The 19,383-nt window shown below is 39.2% G+C and overlaps 1 protein-coding gene and 1 long non-coding RNA gene across 3 annotated transcripts in view; one reads left to right on the top strand and one right to left on the bottom strand.

Moving 5' to 3' along the window:
* The first annotated feature begins 6,111 nt into the window (after window positions 1-6,111).
* The window catches only part of LOC135182921 (uncharacterized), a 54,600-nt gene continuing 41,328 nt past the window's right edge, over window positions 6,112-19,383 (top strand). The window contains exon 1 of the long non-coding RNA XR_010305351.1: window positions 6,112-6,183. This is a non-coding gene — a long non-coding RNA (uncharacterized LOC135182921). The remainder of the gene's footprint in view (window positions 6,184-19,383) is intronic.
* ALDH1A2 (aldehyde dehydrogenase 1 family member A2) overlaps window positions 7,118-19,383 on the bottom strand; it is a 58,361-nt gene continuing 46,095 nt past the window's right edge. For both annotated transcript variants that reach the window (XM_064157525.1, XM_064157526.1), the window contains 6 exons: window positions 18,037-18,139; window positions 15,169-15,353; window positions 14,297-14,461; window positions 13,707-13,864; window positions 12,835-12,909; window positions 7,118-9,431 (listed from right to left, as the gene is read on the bottom strand). In XM_064157525.1, the coding sequence (XP_064013595.1) occupies window positions 9,359-9,431; window positions 12,835-12,909; window positions 13,707-13,864; window positions 14,297-14,461; window positions 15,169-15,353; window positions 18,037-18,139 (759 nt within the window). In that variant the 3' untranslated portion in view covers window positions 7,118-9,358. The remainder of the gene's footprint in view (window positions 9,432-12,834; window positions 12,910-13,706; window positions 13,865-14,296; window positions 14,462-15,168; window positions 15,354-18,036; window positions 18,140-19,383) is intronic.

Below are 19,383 nucleotides of genomic sequence, written 5' to 3'. Positions count from 1 at the left end.
CAGCAGATTTTTCTCTGTAATCTTAGAATGAGTTGCTGCATTTGTTTCTCTCAGTCAGCTCCTTGTCCATAAAATGATAATAATAATGACTTAAAATTTTCCTGTCTTTGCATTTTTAAAACTTATGAGGCCTAGACCAAGTCTGTGATGTTTGTGAAGGACAGTGTGGTCATGGTTTTGATTGACTGCATACAAATAATGAGGTGATCAATTAATGCCTTTTTTTTTTTGCTTGTCATGAAAGGGGATTGACAAAGATGATGCAAAAGAAAGCAAATATTGTTATCCCTGCAGGTCATTGCAGCTGAAATAACTTGAGTTTATTAGAACAGTTTCAAAATGAACTCTTATCTTGTATCTAAAACTCCCTCAGTTGTTCTGACTTTGGTTTGTAGACCATCCAAAGCCTGTTTGTGTTGCAAATCTATACCATAGAAAGTGCTCATATCTGCTGTCTCCTGAAGATAGGACAAATTTCTTTCCAGATTTGAACTCCCTGAGCATTTTTGACGTAAATAAGCAGTTGAAGTAAATTCATGGCTTTGGATCTGTATGGATTTTGGAAATTTTGAATGTTGTGTGAGGTTTATATATCTTGATTTGTTATACACAGAGGAACCTTTCAATTTAGATTTCTAAAATAATGCCACTTAAAGGACAACTGGAGAAATCTGTAGAAAATGCACTCTGCAGGAGATGTGATCAAATGTATGACTGGGAGTGAACCATGAGGCTGTATGAAATGTGCTAAGGCCAGTAGGGGAAAGAAGAGGTGAAAGCCTATTTAAGCCACCCATGCTCACAACTCCTTCCCTTCTATAAATTCCATTCTGGTTAATATTTCTTTCTTTCTGCTCAGCACCTTCTATAGCTGCTTAGGTACTACTTTGCCTGTGATTGCAGTGGGAGATGGTTTGTGACTCAAGATGAAGTGAGCATTTTTTCCAGAGCTATAACAACATTCAGAGCAGAGAAAGTTTTGACTTATGGATTGAAACCTATATGAAGGTTATAAAACATGTTTGGACAATAAGTTTTGAACATACAGTAGCTGCTTCATTTCCTGATAAAAACAGATTACAGAATTATTTGCCATAAAGGTTGATATGTATAACTGGTAAAAAGGTGTATTTAACTGGTGCAGATGAGACTAACAATGACTTACTGAACACTGGCTCCTGTGGCTGAGTCTGGAAAGTCAGTTCTGCTTGCTGCCTTGGTTCTGCAGACAAAATCATTCAGGAGCATAGTCTAATGAGGAGCTATTGCATGGCCTACCTGGTGTTTCATAGCAGAGCTGGCAAGAACTAGTGGAGACTATATGCACAGTAAAGTTAAATATTCAAGTGCTTTGCTTCAGGCAGAACCTTTGTAGAGGCACTTCAAGAGGAGTAGGAATGAAGGGAGAAAGAACTCCATTAGAGGGAATAAATAAGAAAAGTTGATTGTCCTAAAATTTAGTATAAAAAGAAGATAAATTGGAAGAAGCCCATTGTTTTCCTTTGTCAGGAAGAATCTGCTGTGGCTCAGCACAATGAACTGCTCTGTGCTACATAGCTCTTGCTGCTGAGCACAACTAATGTGTGAAATATACACATGCATTCAGAACTTCTGAGAACAGTAGTTTGGTGACTGTGTTACTACCCAAAAGAGACAAATAGTAATATGTGGTTTTTTCCTACTTAATTTTTCAAAATTCTAGAAACATCATGATAGCTCTCAGCCAGTCCATAATCCTAACACTTTTAGAAACTTTGAGCAAAATTCCCTCACTCAGATAGATTCTGCAGTATGAATTTTGCCTGAAAAAGAATGTGGCCCCAAATGTTTGAAACTGCACACTAGAAGCCTAGCTGGTAATTAGTCTTCCTAGAGAGAACATTGTCAAAACAAATCACTGAGCCGTTTGTTGCTGTTCTACCCTAGAGCACAGTTACTTAAAAGAGCCTCTTCACCAGAACCCCGAGAAAGAGCTTGGGATACTCTGCGTTTTTAAAGTAGAACCAAGCAGCAACTCTGTATCTTAGCGGGGCTGTGCACTAGCCATTCTGTAGTACGTGCACAGTTCACTACAGGGAAGAAAACAGGTTTGGCATTCTTACAGGGAAGAACTGCAAGGTGATTTGAAACAGTGAGAAACAGTATTTGCAGTGACTTTGTTATGTCTGTTGTAATGGAATAAGAAATTATTTCAAAACATTTGTCACGGAGCCTTGGCTCTGACTTTTTGAAAGGTGTGTGGGGGGGGGGGCAGCTGGAGTCTACTGTCATTTTCCCACTGGAGCAATCTGAAACGGTGGCACCAGAAAGATTCACAAAGGAAAATCTAATGGGAATTGTAGAGGGAGTCAAATGTTCTATATTCCCTAAGGAAACGTGTAAAAGTTTGTCATACCAGTGTCAAATATGTTTATCTTTGGGAGGCAAATGCTGTAAGAGGAAGACTGCTAGAGAAGTTGGGCTGCAGCAAAGACAGGATGGTAATTGCTCTGGATTTTGCTGCAGTGTCAGTTATGGGTGTAGGTAGTTTTGTATATATTGATCTGGCCAACTTACCATTCCCTAGAAGCTCTCTAGCAATGGCATCCTGTGGCTCAAGTAGTCTAATACGCAGTGTGGAGAAACTGTTGTCCCTCCACAGATTCTCAGAAGAGAGTCCATTGCTTCAGTTTAGTTTCATATGAGGACAGAAAGAGTGTTGTGGTCTTGGTCTCAACAGCCTCACTAGACTTGCCTCCTCCCGTGTACTGGATGTGGCACCCTCTGTGATAAGGCCATCCCGGTGCAGTACACTGTCCTAGTGTAGAGCTTTCCTTGTACTGCTCAGAAGCTCCAGGCTACTCAGAAGCCACAGAGTGGTAGCTCTAAGAACGCCCATTTCTTTGGGGAAATGTGTTTTTCTCCTTAATTTCACAACCAAGTTATATTTAAAAGAGAATATGCACATGGTGTTGGTAGAATAAAGCTGAAGAGCATTGGGTGACTTTTCTGGACTTTTTGTAATGCTTAATTTGTCTGCTTAATCCCCATAGATGTACAGCCTGGGGTTGGGGCATCTCAGTAGCCATCTCGGAGGGAGAGCCACATTTCCATGGTAAGTGAACAAATGGGAAGATCTGACTAGTGACAGGACCATCAGTGGAATGCTTTAGCCATCATCTTCACCTACAGTTTCTTGGTGGGAACAAGACATAGCATTTCCATTTAGCATCTTTCCCGGAAACTTCAATGTTTGTGAAGTTCAAAATTAAAAACTAAAAGGAGGCCTCTTTTGCACACCCACTGTGCTTTAAGATTTGGATGTCAGGTGCCAAAGACTGCAAGGGAGGTTCTGAATCAACAGAGAGCAGGACACAGCAGAGACTTCACAAGAAAGCCTGCTCTGTGTCCCATCTTATGATCCCAAGAGAATTTCAGAAGACAAATGCACCATGAGCTGGAGCCTTTTTGTCAATGGAAGCAATGCAAACACATTTTATTTTTGTTCAGCAGCAGGAGTGAGCTGCACCCAAATCTCTTGCTAATTAATCTGCTGTAGCAAATGGAAACTCAGGCATACAAAGACCTGGGAAAACCCTCAAAATTATGTAAGTTAATATTAGCACAAGTTACACCAACCTCATAATGAGGAACCATAAGGGAGAAGGATTGGGGCTAAACAAGGTCATGAAAAATGATCAAATTGTGTATGAGTGCTTATACACAAAGGCTTGAATAGTTCTAGTGGTGGATTGTAGAGCGGGCAGCGCAGCTAAGTTCCTGCTTCATTACATAGACAAATTGCCAAAGGAAACATTATCCAAACAGTTGTACTTCAAAGGCAAGCTTTGAGGAACTTGCGGTACTTTCAATCTGGCCAATAACCAAGTGTAAAGTGCAAAATATACATGTTTAGGAAGTAGGACACATGCCGTTCAAGACAGGCCTTTCCCATGCTCTCAGACCAGTGCAGCTTCATTTGATGTGCTAATGCATGATGTGTGATCTGTCCTGGCAATGTGCTGCCTGCCAGCAGCACAAACATTTCACAAGCACTCTTTTGGGTTCCTTCAGCCTGCTGTGTGCACAGCCTCCTTGGCAACCTCTGCAGCTGGAGCTTTTCTTACAGTCTGTTGTGGTTGCACAATCCAGATTTATTTAGCACATCTCATCAGGAAACTCCAGGCAGATAAAAAGCACTTCAAAACTAGCTTGGAACTGCAGGATTTGATGTTATACACTAGGATGAAATGACAATACAAGGAATGGTTACAGTAATGCCCTGGGAAACATATCAGTTATGCAGTCTTCATTGATCTTAAGGCAATTTGTCCTCCTAGATATTTCAGCCATCCTGGGCATTGGAGACTTTAGGACATTACAGCTGATGACAAGGGTCCTCTAGAATTTGTTCATAAATGTCACCTGAAATTGATTGAAATAACATTCCCTGGATTATTGTTTCCTGGCATTGGAGGCACAGCCAAAAATGCATATGCTGTGTACAGTCCAGGATGGCTTCTGCTCTGATGGATCTCATCCCTTGAGTCAATGAACAATACCAGTGCAAATTCTCACCCCAGAGAAGCAATGAATCATAGGTGTAGTCCCTCTTTCAGTAGTGGCTTGAGTGAATTTAAATCCATTGATATCAGAAAAAAAATAGCTGTGTTCTTTGTAATGCACTGGGGCTCTAGAGTACCTGTGCTAGGGGGATGTGGTTGGCTCTTAGTGAGGATTCAGTTGGCTGAATTAAGAATTCTTATTAACCAGGAGCACCAAGATGTGCTTTTTTCCTCCCCTCTAACAGGAAGCTAAGGGGATTGGGGACATTACACAACAGCTCTAGTGACCTATTCTAGTTGTATCAAGAGGGAAGTCACTCTTGTGCCTCTGCTCACTGTGTTTGGGACAGATTCTCAGTCGAGTGTGTGTGTGTGTCTGCAGTGTCTAGGCCTCCATCTTAGATATCAAAGCATTTAGCGCTAAGCACCACCCCGGTGTAGCAGCTGTGGCTACACAGAGTTTAGCCTGCTCTTCACTACTAACAGGACTGAACCTGCACTATGGCCAGCTGTAATCATCTGTTGCTTGTGTTAACTTTGAATTCCAGTGTGTCAGTTCTGGTCCTCTGACAAAAATTAGGCAAGGGCTTATCGAAACCAGCATCCTAGCACCCCACATTGTGCTGTGGAAGAGGAAGGTGGGGCCCCAAGCCCTAGTAGTAGCATATTCTACCCACATTTCAGTCACATGACATTATACCACTACTCTCACAGTAGTCTAGTCCAGCCTGTTAAGTGGCACAGTTTTATGCTGAAGTCCCCCACTTTGATTTAGAGGTTCCTGAGCTTTCTGCCAGTGGCACACATTGTTCCCTGAAATCTGTGTACTGACAGTGGACACAGAAGATACAGGAAGAATTAATGAAACCCATGTTTAATGAGGATGAGGAAGAAAAACGTGTTTTATGCAGCTGTAGTGTAATGTGCTGAGAGAAGTCTGTTTTGAATGGGTTGGGAATGCTGGGCACAGAGGCTTTTCCTGCTTTCTAATAGACAGAGCACTGTGAATATCAGTCATTGTGGTATGAAGTTGTTATGAGAAAAATAACTTCCTGTGCTGATGGACTTAGCATGCAGTGAAAAGAGATGGATACAAATGTAAGGTTGTATATGGGCTCTCCAGAGCTGTAGGTGTGACCATGCAGACATGAGTGAACAGTACAGTGTATTGCTTGTCTTTGACTTCCTCTCTAGCTACACTGGTGCCTTGAATTCAGTGTTGTTATGGGTTCTTTTTTTCCCAGGACAGAACTGAGAAATGAGAGGACAGTGTAACATGACGCCTCTGCATATGCAAGGCAAGCTTTTTCATCCTGGCCTCTGTAGGGAGGAAGGCAAACAGTGCTGTTTGTATGCTGTTCAGGTGGTAACAATATCTATCACTTTGTCTGAAGGGCATAAAATTGAAATGCCTTTACCCTTCTTCATGCCTTTTTTTCCCAGAAGAAATGCATTTATCTATGAATTTGCTTTTAGTGAGAGGCTCCACAGACTACTTATTTGCTACAGACTGAAATTTGCTCATGTCATTAGATAACAACTTTCCTTGTTTTCATAGGTTCCAAAGCAACCTACCTACCTTCATTTTGCTTTCAGGAAAGGACTATACGCCTGCTATATGACTGCTTGGAGCGGTGAGGTAGGTTGCAAACAGGTCAGTGCAAGACGGGGCATACGGTTAAGCTAATTGTCCACTCACCATCCAATGACAAAAGTGTTGCTCCTGCCACTAGTTAAATAGAAATTAAACTCTGCTTGATATATTCCTGATATTCCAGACTTTCAGGAGCAATACTCCTTTTTCAGAATGCAATTCACTCCTGTTACTACGTTTTATTCTCTTTTATCCCATCTCTTTTAGTCAAATTACTTTCTCTATTTTGATTACCTGTAGAGTGCTGATTAAACCAACAATATTCTTCTGTAACACTGCTTGTTATACAATTAAGTTTCTTGGCCCTATTAACTCAGTAGTTACTTTATCTGCCTGGGCACCATTTCAAAGAGCAATGCTGTTTCTGGAAATGGAAGTAACCCTGAAATAAAAGTATTACTTGGGGGAGAGTTACATAGAGTACCTGCCCATGTGAATTTTTACAGGCTGTCAAATAACATTCAGTCTGTCGTTCCCCTGTTTTAGCATTTTGAAATTAAAGACAAGTAGAATATCACTCCATAAAAGATTGGAGTGTTAATTTAATCATCTCTGTGACTCATCTACTAGAGAAAGAAAAGGCATCATGTTTTTTTTTAAACGGTATCCAAAATTCAAGCTGTGATGCAGCAGTTTGCAAGGGTGCCCCACTGGTTCTGATGATTTCAGACCTTCCCCCATAGCTAAACTTTAATGATCATGAGGGTGAGGATGAACTTTGGCTATGACCTAGATCTGCAATTCACAAGTGTTTTTCATACAGCTGCAATAATATTACAGAAAATGTAATTGGCCTTTTACTTCATTCACTTTTGCAAATGAAAATAAAGCTACTGTGAGAGCAGATCTTTCGCTAAGAAAATATTGTTTTAAATATTTTTATAGCTCTGTCAACAATAAAGGAGTCTCACAGTCTAAAGTCTTTCTCTAAACCTTTTTAATGGAAAAAACTTCATAGAAAATATCCTTTTACTTTTTTTAATAACATATAACTATATACATGATTAAAAACTGTAACAAAAAGCTGCAGGGACTGGAAGAATGGTGTGTTGGATCCATGCAGATGGTACATTTAAAAAAAAAAAGGATTTCACAAATCCATGTACATTGTATGGAGCTGCAGTGACAGGATTGAGTAAAATGGCAACTCTACATTATTTACCTGAATGTACTGGGAGTACAGCACAGACATACAAAATACACAAAAGGAATACAAAAGAGTACACGGTGTAAATGCTGTTAGCACAAGAAGTTTCTCTTTTAAGTAAATAGGAGAAAAGAAGCACATTCTCCCTTTTCACATTTTATATCGTCATTTGAAAGATAACTAATCTCTTATTTTCTGTATTTTGTTTTTCTTCACTTTGACAAACTACAGAAGCAGTTATATGGCATTTGCATTTAACAACTCAATATTTTGATTCATCTCCATGTCTGTGAATGCGCTGTTATTTCTGAGTAACATCATGTATAGCTCTATTGCTTTCAAAACACATACACAGTTTGACATGAGTTAGAATGTCAAAATACAAAATATTGAGGACCACCACACTACAAAGTGCTGGATACTCTTGTTCTGATCCAGCAGTATGTTTAAGGACACACACACAATTTCACATCTAAGAATAATTCCTTGGAGAGTAAAGGAAGTTAAGAATGTGCAGAAATGATTTGCTGATCAGGTCTGGAGTTTTCAGCAGCTTATAGTATAGACTTTGCAGCTAGGAAAACTGTTACACCTGAGGCCATAATTCTGTTCTTAAACTCCAAAGAGGGTACCTACACATTGTAGATTATTCACTCTACTTTAAAAATAAATGTCTGTAATTCTAAGTTAAGAAATAAAATGAAACCTCTTTTTAAAAAGTCTGGGGATTCAATGAGCCTTCCAGCTGGAAAGAAGAAAGAGATGGTGTTTAGTTTTAGTCACAAGTTGGAAGAGATTCTGTGGGCAGCAAGTAATAATGTGACAGGTTTTAAACACCTCACTTCTAAGAGAACTTGCTCATATTTTTGCCCTGGGCTGAAAAAAAAAAAACTAAACAAAAAAAACCCCAAAACAGAGCAGACATTAACTGAGAAGTCAGTACTACCCACTAAGCTTCACCTGAGGCTCACAAGCATAGTGAGGAGGGCAAGCCACCATTTAGCGAGAAAATAAAGTCAAACCTACTTCTTGTCAGGTGGCCTTCTGCTGGGTTCTTCCTGCTGTAATGAATATGGAATAATTCCCAGTGTAATCACAGGCAGCTCGTAGTAGACAAATAAATGGAGTCTGCGTGTGCATATACTTACTTGAAAAAAAGTGAAACCAACAGCAGTAACGAGACCAAAACGTGCCAAGCAAATAGTCTGTGAAGCCTCAGCATCTGCTCCTGTTCTCCTTAACACCCTCCCACCCTATCTGGCCATGCTCTTTTGGCAGGCAGGTAAAACCTTTCAAGTTCCTCTGAGGGGAGGATTCTTCCTTATAGCAAGACAGAAAATAACTATGAAAATAAACTCCGAAACCCAAATTGCTGTGGGTTCTGAAAGCCAAATCTTGCTGCTAAGTATTTGCATTTCATTGTCCATACAATGGTTTGATTCTCTCCCTAATCCGACCTCTTTATGTGAGCATGCTAATAGGAAAATTGCCAGTACATCTTTTTCTGGCTCATTAATATTCAGAGTCTTTTTTTTTTTTAAAGAACATCAATGGTACTGGTCTATGTTGTTCACTGCTAGCATTTTGGGTAAAATTTGCTTTGTAAAGTTCTGAATGAAACTAGAGTGTTAGTACAAGGCAGGTCTGCTTGAGAAGTCAGTTTGAAAGGAGTAAGAACTACTTTGTTTATTTAAAGAAGAGATAAATGTGTGTGTGCATGCATTTGCATTTAACAGTTTCATAGCTAGAACCATGATTAAATTATGGCCAACAGCAACTTTATCTCTTGTTATGATTTGTTTTATAAAGATGTAATGATTCTCAGGAGAGTTTTATGAAAACATGCAGAGTTGGTTTGCATTACCTACACAGTTAACATGCCCAGCATATATGCTGCAACTTAATTTCTTAAATATATATTGTGTAACACTTTTTATTCCTGAGTGCTGGTCTCCATAAGGAATAGAGGAATGGTATCATGTGCTCTTCTGCACAATGTGGTCCTTCATCATTTTAGGAGTTCTTCTGAGGGATCTTTATTGTCACAGTTTTAACTTCAGAATATTCTCTCAATCCGCATTCTCCCCTAAAAAAAAACAAATTGCATCAGCGTCTTAGACATTAATTTATCAAGCAGAAACCTGCAAAGTGATTCCTTGATAAAGTTCAGATATAACCTAAAATTCTGTTTGAAGATTCTCCATTTGAATGCCCTTATGCAGTATTTGATGCCAACTGCACCATAAAGAGTATTTCAGGTGAGTTCTTCAGAACCTCTTCCTAATGAATGCTGCCTTTAGAATGTAGTGGATGGTCCTCTGCTCAAAGCAGTTAAACCCCTCTGTATGCCCTTGATGTTGCATAACCAACTTTGTATTTACCTCTACATTTCAAATTTTACACAAAAAATGAGGGAAGGAACCCCTATAAGCATCCTCGGAAAGTGAATTCATTTGGGGAGAAACACCAGTGTTTACCACCCCTTTCACTCCACATGCAGTTTTGAAAACATGATGTGTGTGTTGGCTTGGTAAGCCTTACAAGTGGTATCAGTGCTTGATATTTGACTCAGACTGACCATTTGGTAGGCATTTTAAGATTTACCAGAGTCTAAGTACATGAAAGGAAATACGTCATAAAATCTTTACTAATACGTGAAAAGTTCTCATTGATATGGAACACCCACACGCGGCAGATCTGTCTCCAAAGAATGACCAAGAACTTTAGGCATTCATCATACACAGCTGATCCAAAGAACCATTCCCTCATGGCTCAGTGGAAGCTGTCACCAAGAGCCACTTGGAGCCAATAGTTAATGCTAGTAAGTCTCTCTGTGTGAAAGATCCTGCTTGTTTCCACAGGCCTGCAGCGCGGCTCCAGACACCTGCTGGACACCTTTTTTTCAAGTCAATAGATAGCCTAGCCTAGAGTGTCCAGTGCCTTTAGGTAGCTTCCAACTGCCCTTTGCTTTACTGTCTTGGTCGGATAAAAAATTCAGATATATTTATTTTCTGTTTCTTCAGATATATTTATTTTCTGTTTCTTCAGCTCAAGGCTTTTGTTTCTTAGGCATTTCTTTTCTGGCTGGAAGTGGACAACTGTGATGAATTCCAATGCCAGCATTTTTCAAAAGTTAAAAAATTGCTCTGGTTGAATAAGGAGATGAGTTATTCCAGACAAGAGAGCAGAGGAGTCAGTGTGTGTTCAACTGAAGGACTTGCTTGTCCTCATAGCCTAATATAGGGAATTAGGGAGCCATAACTTCCTGTTCTATGAGCATTTTGGGTTACAGCTGGATATCAGGATGAGAACAAGAGCCTGTGAAAGGGAAAGAGCCTAAGGGTCAGGTTTGTGTGATGCTATCCCCTCTGGCTGTGTAGATATGAGGAAGGGGAACAAACTGACCTTTAGAAAGAAATATTACATACTGTCTTTCCTCCTTCAGTCCAAGATGGAAACAAGATAAGAAAAACAATTGTAACTCCAAGCCATTCTCCTGCTGGCATTTCTTTTTTAGGAATGCACCAAAGCACTGCTGTACTTCAGAGCTATCCAGACATTAATAATTCCTATGATATTAGAGGATGGTTCTGAAGTAGAATGGCACCTCCTTCCTTTGAAGATGTTTGGAGAGAGACTAGAATTTTGAGAGACTCTATCTAATATAGAATGGTCATGTGTGGCTATCTTGGATGAGTCACCCAATTTTTATTTACAGGAGTTAAATTTTACTCAAGTAGTGGTAAGTTTTAAAGAAGTGTAAATGTAAAAAACCCAAACCTCTTTTTGACTCTTTAATGAATACAAAAATATTTTAAGTAACCTTAATGTAAATAGAAATAAGTTGTTTGTATGTATGAGTTCCAGTTCTCTACTGGTATGCACATACACCCTGCTAAATTTTGTGGGAGTGTAAAATAAGTATAGCAGATCTCAGGTTTGTGTGTCCATTTTTTCCTCACGTCTGATAAAAATCTGTGGATTTAATACAGGTACAAAACAAGTCCCAGATAATACAGAGTCAACACAGACAGCACAGTGGCACAGTTATTATCTGGCTGTAATATAGTATTACCTTAGCAATTACATATATAGACACTTTGTTGTCTCTTATGTTGTTCTTCAACTGACTGACTTAACATTATTCATGTGTACAATGTATCCCTTAAAACAGTGATCTAAGAAACTGCAGCATTTTAATTAAAAATATGCACATATTAACGCAGGAAGAGGAATTAGAAGGTGATATCTGATCAAAGAGGTTCTGAAAAGACGTAGACTAATTACTCATAAGTAGGTTTTCAGACATCTTTGTGAAATTACTGCCATTCCAAGCATTTATTGTTGATGCTGAATATTTTGAAAGCTGTAGATGGGAATCAAGTGTACAACTACCCTAGATTTTATCTTGGGAGCTGAGGTGGTGCTTTCAAATACTCTACAATATCAGTATATGAATATTTTGGTTGCACCGTTAACCTCGCTGAAGTCAATGGGGTCATTGTTGGGTGTCAAGTTACTCTTGTGCTCTATTAAGCTTAGTAGTTTTAGAATATTTTCACAATGATAAGAGTTAGATGAGCTGACATATTTATGGCCAGTGTGAGATCACCTCATAACTCATGAATGTGAAGAATAGTATGAATGTGTTATTCAAAGTACTCCCTAATGAGGAAAAATATTTCAGACTACATAGAGCATATTTTATAGATCAAGTTGTATACTTCAACATATTTAAAGTTTTAAAGAGTTTGACTTTCCTTGAGTTTTACTGCTGAGTGTGGCATTAGCCATGGGCTATTTTGAAAGCTTAGGTGAGACATATCTGCTATACTTGCCTCCTGCACAGAAATTAATTGAATCCTTTGCATGAGTAACCAATCTGGGGCTGATGCAATTGCTAAACTTCCTTGTGACTGTAATGAAAATTAAAAACTGCCAAGACTTTAGATTATGCACTTGGGACAGTATTTGAGTGTGGAGCTCCATTTCAAAATAGTTTTAAATATCTGATGCTTTGTTCTAACTGAAATAAGATAATACAGAAAGCTTTGTAATGGAAGGTGATTTTTTGAAAGGAATGTAAACACACTTGTCTGTCCTTCTCTAGGTCTGATTTTGTTTAACATTATTTATCAATCTGGAGGAAATAGATAAGATTTCAATAAAATTCAGATGCACCTAATATTAATAAATTGAGGAAGAAGGAAAGAAAGTAAAAACTAGCAAAGGAGGCAAAATGTATGACATAACAGCTCTGAAATGAGTACACCAAACCAATCAACAAGCACACAGCAGTACAAAAAAAGAGACTCTTATCATGTAAACCAATTGCATTTAGAAATAGCAATGTTTATCAGTCATGTTATATTATGTCCTGATGCTCAGATGGGAATATTTCCTGATCTTAATTTCTATGGAATGATTCACTAATGTTTCTTACCTTGTAGCACTGAAAACAGTTTAGAAGACAACAGTGTAATACTTACATCTCTCTTCCATTGCCAGACATTTTGAATCCTCCAAAAGGGCTTTGAGCATTTAAGGCGTTGTAGCAATTTATCCTGTAACAGGAAGAGGCATTATGTCCCACCTGTGCTGTCAAAGAGACCTTTGGACAATTCAGGGAGAAGCTGAAACTTGTGAAACCAAAGACACTATATACCTCTTAGTAATAACAAACATATGTCATGTTGAAAAGAAATGAGGGAATTATGCCACAAACCCAGCGACCTGCTTCTTACTCATAGGAGAATGGGATTTGGCATTTGAGGACCGGAGGAGGGCACCAAATGCTTGGGCCAGCTTCAGCAATGAACTCTTCATCTGCTGACAAACTTCAGTGCCAGTTTATAGCACAGAGCCATTAGATTAGAATTTGCTGCTCTTCTCCCTGATTTCTGGAGAATCTTTTGTTTACCGAGGCTTGGCACATTAAAGGGCAAGCAGTTAAACTCTCTAAGTGGGGCACTACCCATTCCTAAGGACTAAAGAGGTGTCTGCTCACTTAAGGAACAGTTGTAGAAAGCACATGATTCATTGTGACTTCAGCTTCACGAGATTCCTCTGCTCCATAGAAAAGATTGTTTATAATCTGCTTTGTTTGTTTTCAGTAGTGCCATTCTGCAGTGTGGCTGCCATGCTATCGGCGAGCAAGGTGCTTTCCAGTTTCCAATAGTATTCTCTTGCAGTCAGCAGTAACAACATCTCCCTACAGCTGTTCCACATTTTGGCTAGTAATTCGCCACTAGAATGGTCTAGATAAACACCTTCCAGACAAGGGTGCAAAAGTGAGGTGTCACAATGATAGTGAGCCAACTTTCTATCTCCAAGAGACAGAATATGATAACTTTTGCCTTACCAAACTGTCCCAGCCTGCATTGCTGAAGAGACTGTCAAGGCCTTATTTATGTCATTTGTAAAGACAGCAGCTACCAGTCCAAAATCAGAATTGTTGGCTCTCTCTATAACTTCATCCATGGTTTTAAATCTCAGTATTTCTTGAACAGGTCCAAAAATCTGAAACAAATATCAATAATTAATTAATATACCACTCCACTCAGAGGCATTTAATTCATGTTTTATTCTGCTTTTTAAATTGTCTCCTCTCTACTATAGTACTCTATGAATTGCCACACCAACACTTAATAGTGTAAATAGCTGTCTGTAAAATAGTATGAATTTCCCAAAGCAACTGCCTCAGTTTTTATCCCTTTTTGAGATCCAAGACTGAACAGCCAATGAAAGAAAAAAAAGAAAAATAGCTTCTTTACCCAATGGATGTCGTAAGTTGCTGTGTGCATAAGGAGTTCTGAAAAGATTTTACTCTTTTTAAAATTTTTCTTAAATTTATTTTTTAAGATCGTGGTAATTTTCACTAAACAAAAGGAAAGAAGAAAAAAATCCCTATTTAGGACATTATAAAATGATGTTGCCCATGTGTGTAAATACCTCCTCCTTGGCAATCCGCATATCATCTGTTACGTTGGAAAACACTGTGGGTTCAATGAAGAAGCCCTTTCTTCCCAGTCCTTTACCCCCACATTCAAGTTTTGCTCCTTCAGTAATGCCACTCTGAATCAGTTCCAAGATCTTGTTGTATTGTTTTTTATCAATCTAAAAGAGAATAAGAGACATTTGACTTGCAGACTGTGTTCTTGACAGTGAGGTCAACATTTGCTTTTATAGGCAAGTTATGTCCCAGCAAGTAGACTTAGGTTTATAGTCATGAGTCTTTGAGCTGGAGATGCCACAGATCTACAAATACTGCTGACTGTAACCTAGGGCTCTGTCTTCTCAAGGATACGTTTCCTTATGTATGTGGCTCAACCCACATTTTTGCTAAGAATCCATTTTATAAGCACCAACAAAGCAGCATGTGATTACTTTTTGTCCCATGTTCATTTCCTGAACATGGTATAAGCTGTTTATTAATGGCAGGAACATTTTCCAGTTCTGCCTATCTTTTGCTTAGAATTCCTGTCTCTCTAGTGGTCTGCAAGCACAATCATAACTGCTGACAATCCTTAAAATTAAGTGCCCGCAGAGACTTTGAGACATTCTTACAGTTTACAGCTGTATCTTGGGGGCTGAAGATCAGAGTCTTGCTGTTAAAGCTGGGAGGCTAACTTAGTGACATTTGAGAGCTTTTAGTTAATTTGAAACACTTCTAAGCTGCACTCCATTAGAATTTTAATCTTTAAAATGTTTTTCATGTCAGCTACCATGAACTGTGAATGAATATGCACTGACTGACCTCTGTCCTAGTAGAGTTTAAATGCTTGCCCCTTTTGGGCTATAGAGTAGAAGCTTTATTCCTTTACCTGTGGGCCTTGTTCTGTGGTTGGGTCGAAAGGACTCCCCACAACTCTCCTCTTTGCACGTTCTACACTTCTTCTAACAAACTCTTCGTAGATTGATTCTTCCACATAAATCCGTGAGCCTGCAGTACAGCATTGACCTTGGTTGAAGAAGACCCCTTGGTGAGCTTGTTCCACAGCATAGTCCACTAAAAAACAAGACAGCATATGTTATGTTACTGTGAAACTTCATAGACACATTTGGTAGACACAATGTCATATGTAGTGATCAAATCAAAACTATCATGATTCATTTAACTTTGTGTCATATGCTCTGTGAAAGTCTGGAGGTTTTAAATGTATCTAAAGTTTTGGGGGTTTTCCCCCATTTATTCCACCCTGGGCACAGTAACAGTAGAGGAATATTAGGAGCATTACGGCTGTTTCAGAAACACTGGATTGCAAGGGACCACTTAGCACTTCAGGCATTGTCTAGGTGAAGGAAGATCCATAGGTAATAAATTCCCTGTGCCATCTCATAACACAAGCCATGAAATATTGCTTAATAACCAACTGCAAAAATTAAAGCAAGACAATGCTTTAGCAGTCTGTAGGAGTGAAGCATGCAAGAACAACTTCAGCAGTGTCTCCTATAACAGCAACATCTAAATTATCAACTAAAACTCTTAAAAACACCCTAGGAAGCAGATTGTGACTGGAGTCCATATAAAGAAGGGGAAAGTTTGCACTTGGTTTAATAGTGCATTTGTGAGAATTACAGCCAGTCAAGTATTTGAGAACATTTTGTAATGGCAAGACCTATCCTTCCCAAAAAGCCAGATTATTTTTCTGCAAGACAGAAACATCTTTTTGGCCTATGCAAGTGACCAGATAAGGCATTAAAAATATAGGTCAATTACAGAACATTTAACTCTTGATTTCTATTCTAACTTCCCCTCCCATTGGCTGTAATAGCTGGCTAGTCAAGAATGTTGAATTCATCTTTAAACAGGGATAGCCTACAGCACTGCAATCAGCTGTTGCACTTTGGAACACTGCTTAATCTTTTATGCAATGAACAGAGCAATGGTGGTTCACTTTCAGCACATTTTAGACATCTTAATCTAACAGAAATGTCTTACTCTGCCCTCAGCATGGTCTTGAAAACAATTTATTTAGGGTGTTCCCTGGACTACATTCAAATTTTCCCAGGCAGCTCCATAGAGATTGAAAACACTAATGGATAGACCTGAATAACTGATGGTTTTTCCTCTATTGTTAATGTAGTCTCCACCATGAAAGACCCTGACCATTCTTCTTTGGGTTTTTTGGTGTGCTGAACTTTCATCAGCTTTGTCATGCTTTCTGCTAACTTTTGGCACACAGCATTCCTCAAACAGACAAACAGCTCTGGAATGGTAAGCAAATTGTCCACTGTTCTTAAATAATCAGAGCTTCAAAGTCTGAATCTCAGGTCAAAGGCCAGAGAGCTTTAGTATGATATACTGTGGAACAGACAGTCCTTAAGGAGACTGTGCTCTCCTCTGTACCTTGGTAATCCCCCTGTTGCCTACAACTTCTCCTTGGGTCCTCAAACTTATTCGGCAGATAGCTCAAGTCACAGATACATAGCTCTGTGTGGCAGCTTGGAGCAATTGTCCTTCCACTGTGGAACACCATAACACAGACCTGTCCTCAGCATACATCACTCTGCTGGAAGTGTTCAGGTGATCCAGTCTAGTTCGTAGATTAGGGACATTTGAGATACAGTGATTTCTGGTGGGAGAGGGAGATGAGTAACTGAAGTAGTCAGCTTTAACATTTGCAACTGTCTGCAGCTGACAGGGGCCTTTTTAGCTTACCAGGATGGCTGTGGCTGCAATACCCCCAGCCTGGTAAAACGCTTCTATGTAGAAAAGCTGTTAAGTTCTACAGCTTTCCCTGGTCTTTCAGCCATTGGGTAAACTGAAAATAAATACAGGATCATAAACAAGCATTGTAATTCGTGCTATTCAGAATCATTGCTTTATTAATTTTCTCCTTTTAAATTGAAAGACCAAATCCTTGCTTGTCTATCTATTTGGGTTACAGAGTCCTTCAGAAAACACACTGGGTACAGTGTGACAGCAGGTAGCTTGAAACAACAGCTCAAATCAAGGTGGGAACTGTCCCATTGATCTTAATGGGCCGTTAACTTCAAATCCTCCTGCTGATAATTTAGATATCACATTTTTAACTATTTAATTGCTGATCATTTAAACAGAAACACAGAGTTTGTGGTTTTATCCTGTCCTAAGTGGCTGTCCTGTACCTTTTCAGGTGCAAAAATCTCAGCTGTGTAACTTCATTCAGCTGCCAAAACCTTCAGCTCCCTGCTGACAGTGGCAATAAGGATATTACAATACCCAGTTCTTCACCTGTGATTTTTTAGAAAGGAATAATCTATATGTATAGCTATCACAACAGATTATTAAAGGTATACTGCACTGACTAGATTAGCAATTCAAGTGTACATTAAAGCCCTTCCCTTTTGTAATTGTTATGAAGCAAAACAAATTACAGATTTTCTAGATTTAAAGCACTGAATTACTTCCCTGCAGAGTTTAGGATGACAAATATATATGGGAACATAACTGTGAATAACACCATTTCTATGTGCTTGACTGCAACTTTTTTTCTGTTTTCTTGATGTCTGTGGATCTCTGGGTTCAAATTGTATTTTCATAATAAATATCACACCTCAGGCTGCTGCTGTAGGATTACAAAGCACAATTAGATACAGCTATATTGGTTAGTTTCACTTTGTAGAGAATATATGCCTGAAATGGAAATAAAGTAAAATAGACACCACATGAACATGTTTGTAAGAAAAAAATGGAAGTGCTGACTTACAGTCTGCATCTGCAAAAATAATGTTTGGGCTTTTCCCACCCAGCTCCAGTGTAACTCTCTTCAAATTACTCCTTCCAGCTGCTTCTTGGATCAGCTTTCCAACCTGACAGGAAATGGAGATACATTTTACAGGCAATGTAGTCATACAGCTCACTTCAATAGCCAGTGTTGGCTGTCACCAGAACAGAGCTTTAAATAATGCAGCAGGTTCTTCAAGCCAAACAGATTCTCATCAGCAGTGGACAGCTTCCTGGTTTTTCTAGAAATGAAGTGCAGCAAGGCATAGCACCAAGTATTTGTACCCTTCACCCATTCGTGTCTATGCTAAAAAGGGCTTAGGGCTTTCTTTCAGGGTGCTTTAAGAGGGCTGAATTAAAATTCTGAAACTAGGTTAGTTATAATTGCTTCAATCCACAGTAGTTTTACATACTATTAAGTGCCTTAGTTATATAACTGTAGTGGAAAAATGAGTATGTATCCTTTCTGCAGGACTAACAGCACATAGAAGAGTATCAAGACGTTACGAATGCAACATCCCAAAATGGACCCTCAGCTGCATCACAGATATTTTTAATATGGGCTGAGGTTAAAAGCACCTCCAGACTGTCTTTGTAGTTTGTGGGGGTAGCTAGAGCACAATGCAGCCCTGTGGCTGGAGCAGCCATAAACTGTGGAGCTCGCCAAGGAACGTGAGGGTAGATTAAACGGTGCAGAAGTCTGACAGTTACATATTTGATGTGCTTCCACATCAGTACAGGTGGAGTGGCAGCTGTGCTCCCCAGAAATTCTCCCCTCCCTAGATCAGCGAATCCAACAGAGATTTTATACTCTTGCAGTGTAACTAGGACCATTTTGCAGCAAAGGAAATAATCATAGGTAGATTTAGTTGGAGGTGTCCCTGCTCACTGCAGGGAGGTTGGACAAGATGACCTCTGAGAGTCACTTCCAACCCAAGGCAATTGTGAATCTGAATTTAGTCCCCTACATGCTAAAACACAGGATTTAAAGTACCTATCAAAGACTGAGAACCTGGGTACGTGCTTTCTTTTAACTGGCACATATTTTAAGGCCACACTTAAAATTAAATGTGAGGCAAGATGACAATAACTCCAGAGATGGACTTTTTTATCCATGCAGTACTCTAGTCTCTTTGTCAGTTTTCTTGTTCTAAGGTCAGGTGGGCGAGATTCCTTGCGGTAAGGGGTTAATGGAGGAGAAACTGAACCTCTTAAAGAACCGAAGGCAATCTGTTGGAGAAAGTTAAGTCACTACTAGAGTAATCAAAAAGCAAATGAAACAGAAACCAGGGCCCCCCAGGAGAAAAAAAAAAAAAAATCAAAACCCCAC

The sequence above is a fragment of the Pogoniulus pusillus genome, chromosome 17 (genome assembly GCF_015220805.1).
Source record: "Pogoniulus pusillus isolate bPogPus1 chromosome 17, bPogPus1.pri, whole genome shotgun sequence".
Classification (NCBI taxonomy): Eukaryota; Metazoa; Chordata; class Aves; order Piciformes; family Lybiidae; genus Pogoniulus; species Pogoniulus pusillus.
Note: the sequence above shows the minus strand (reverse complement) of the source record. Positions and strands in the feature narration are given on the sequence as shown.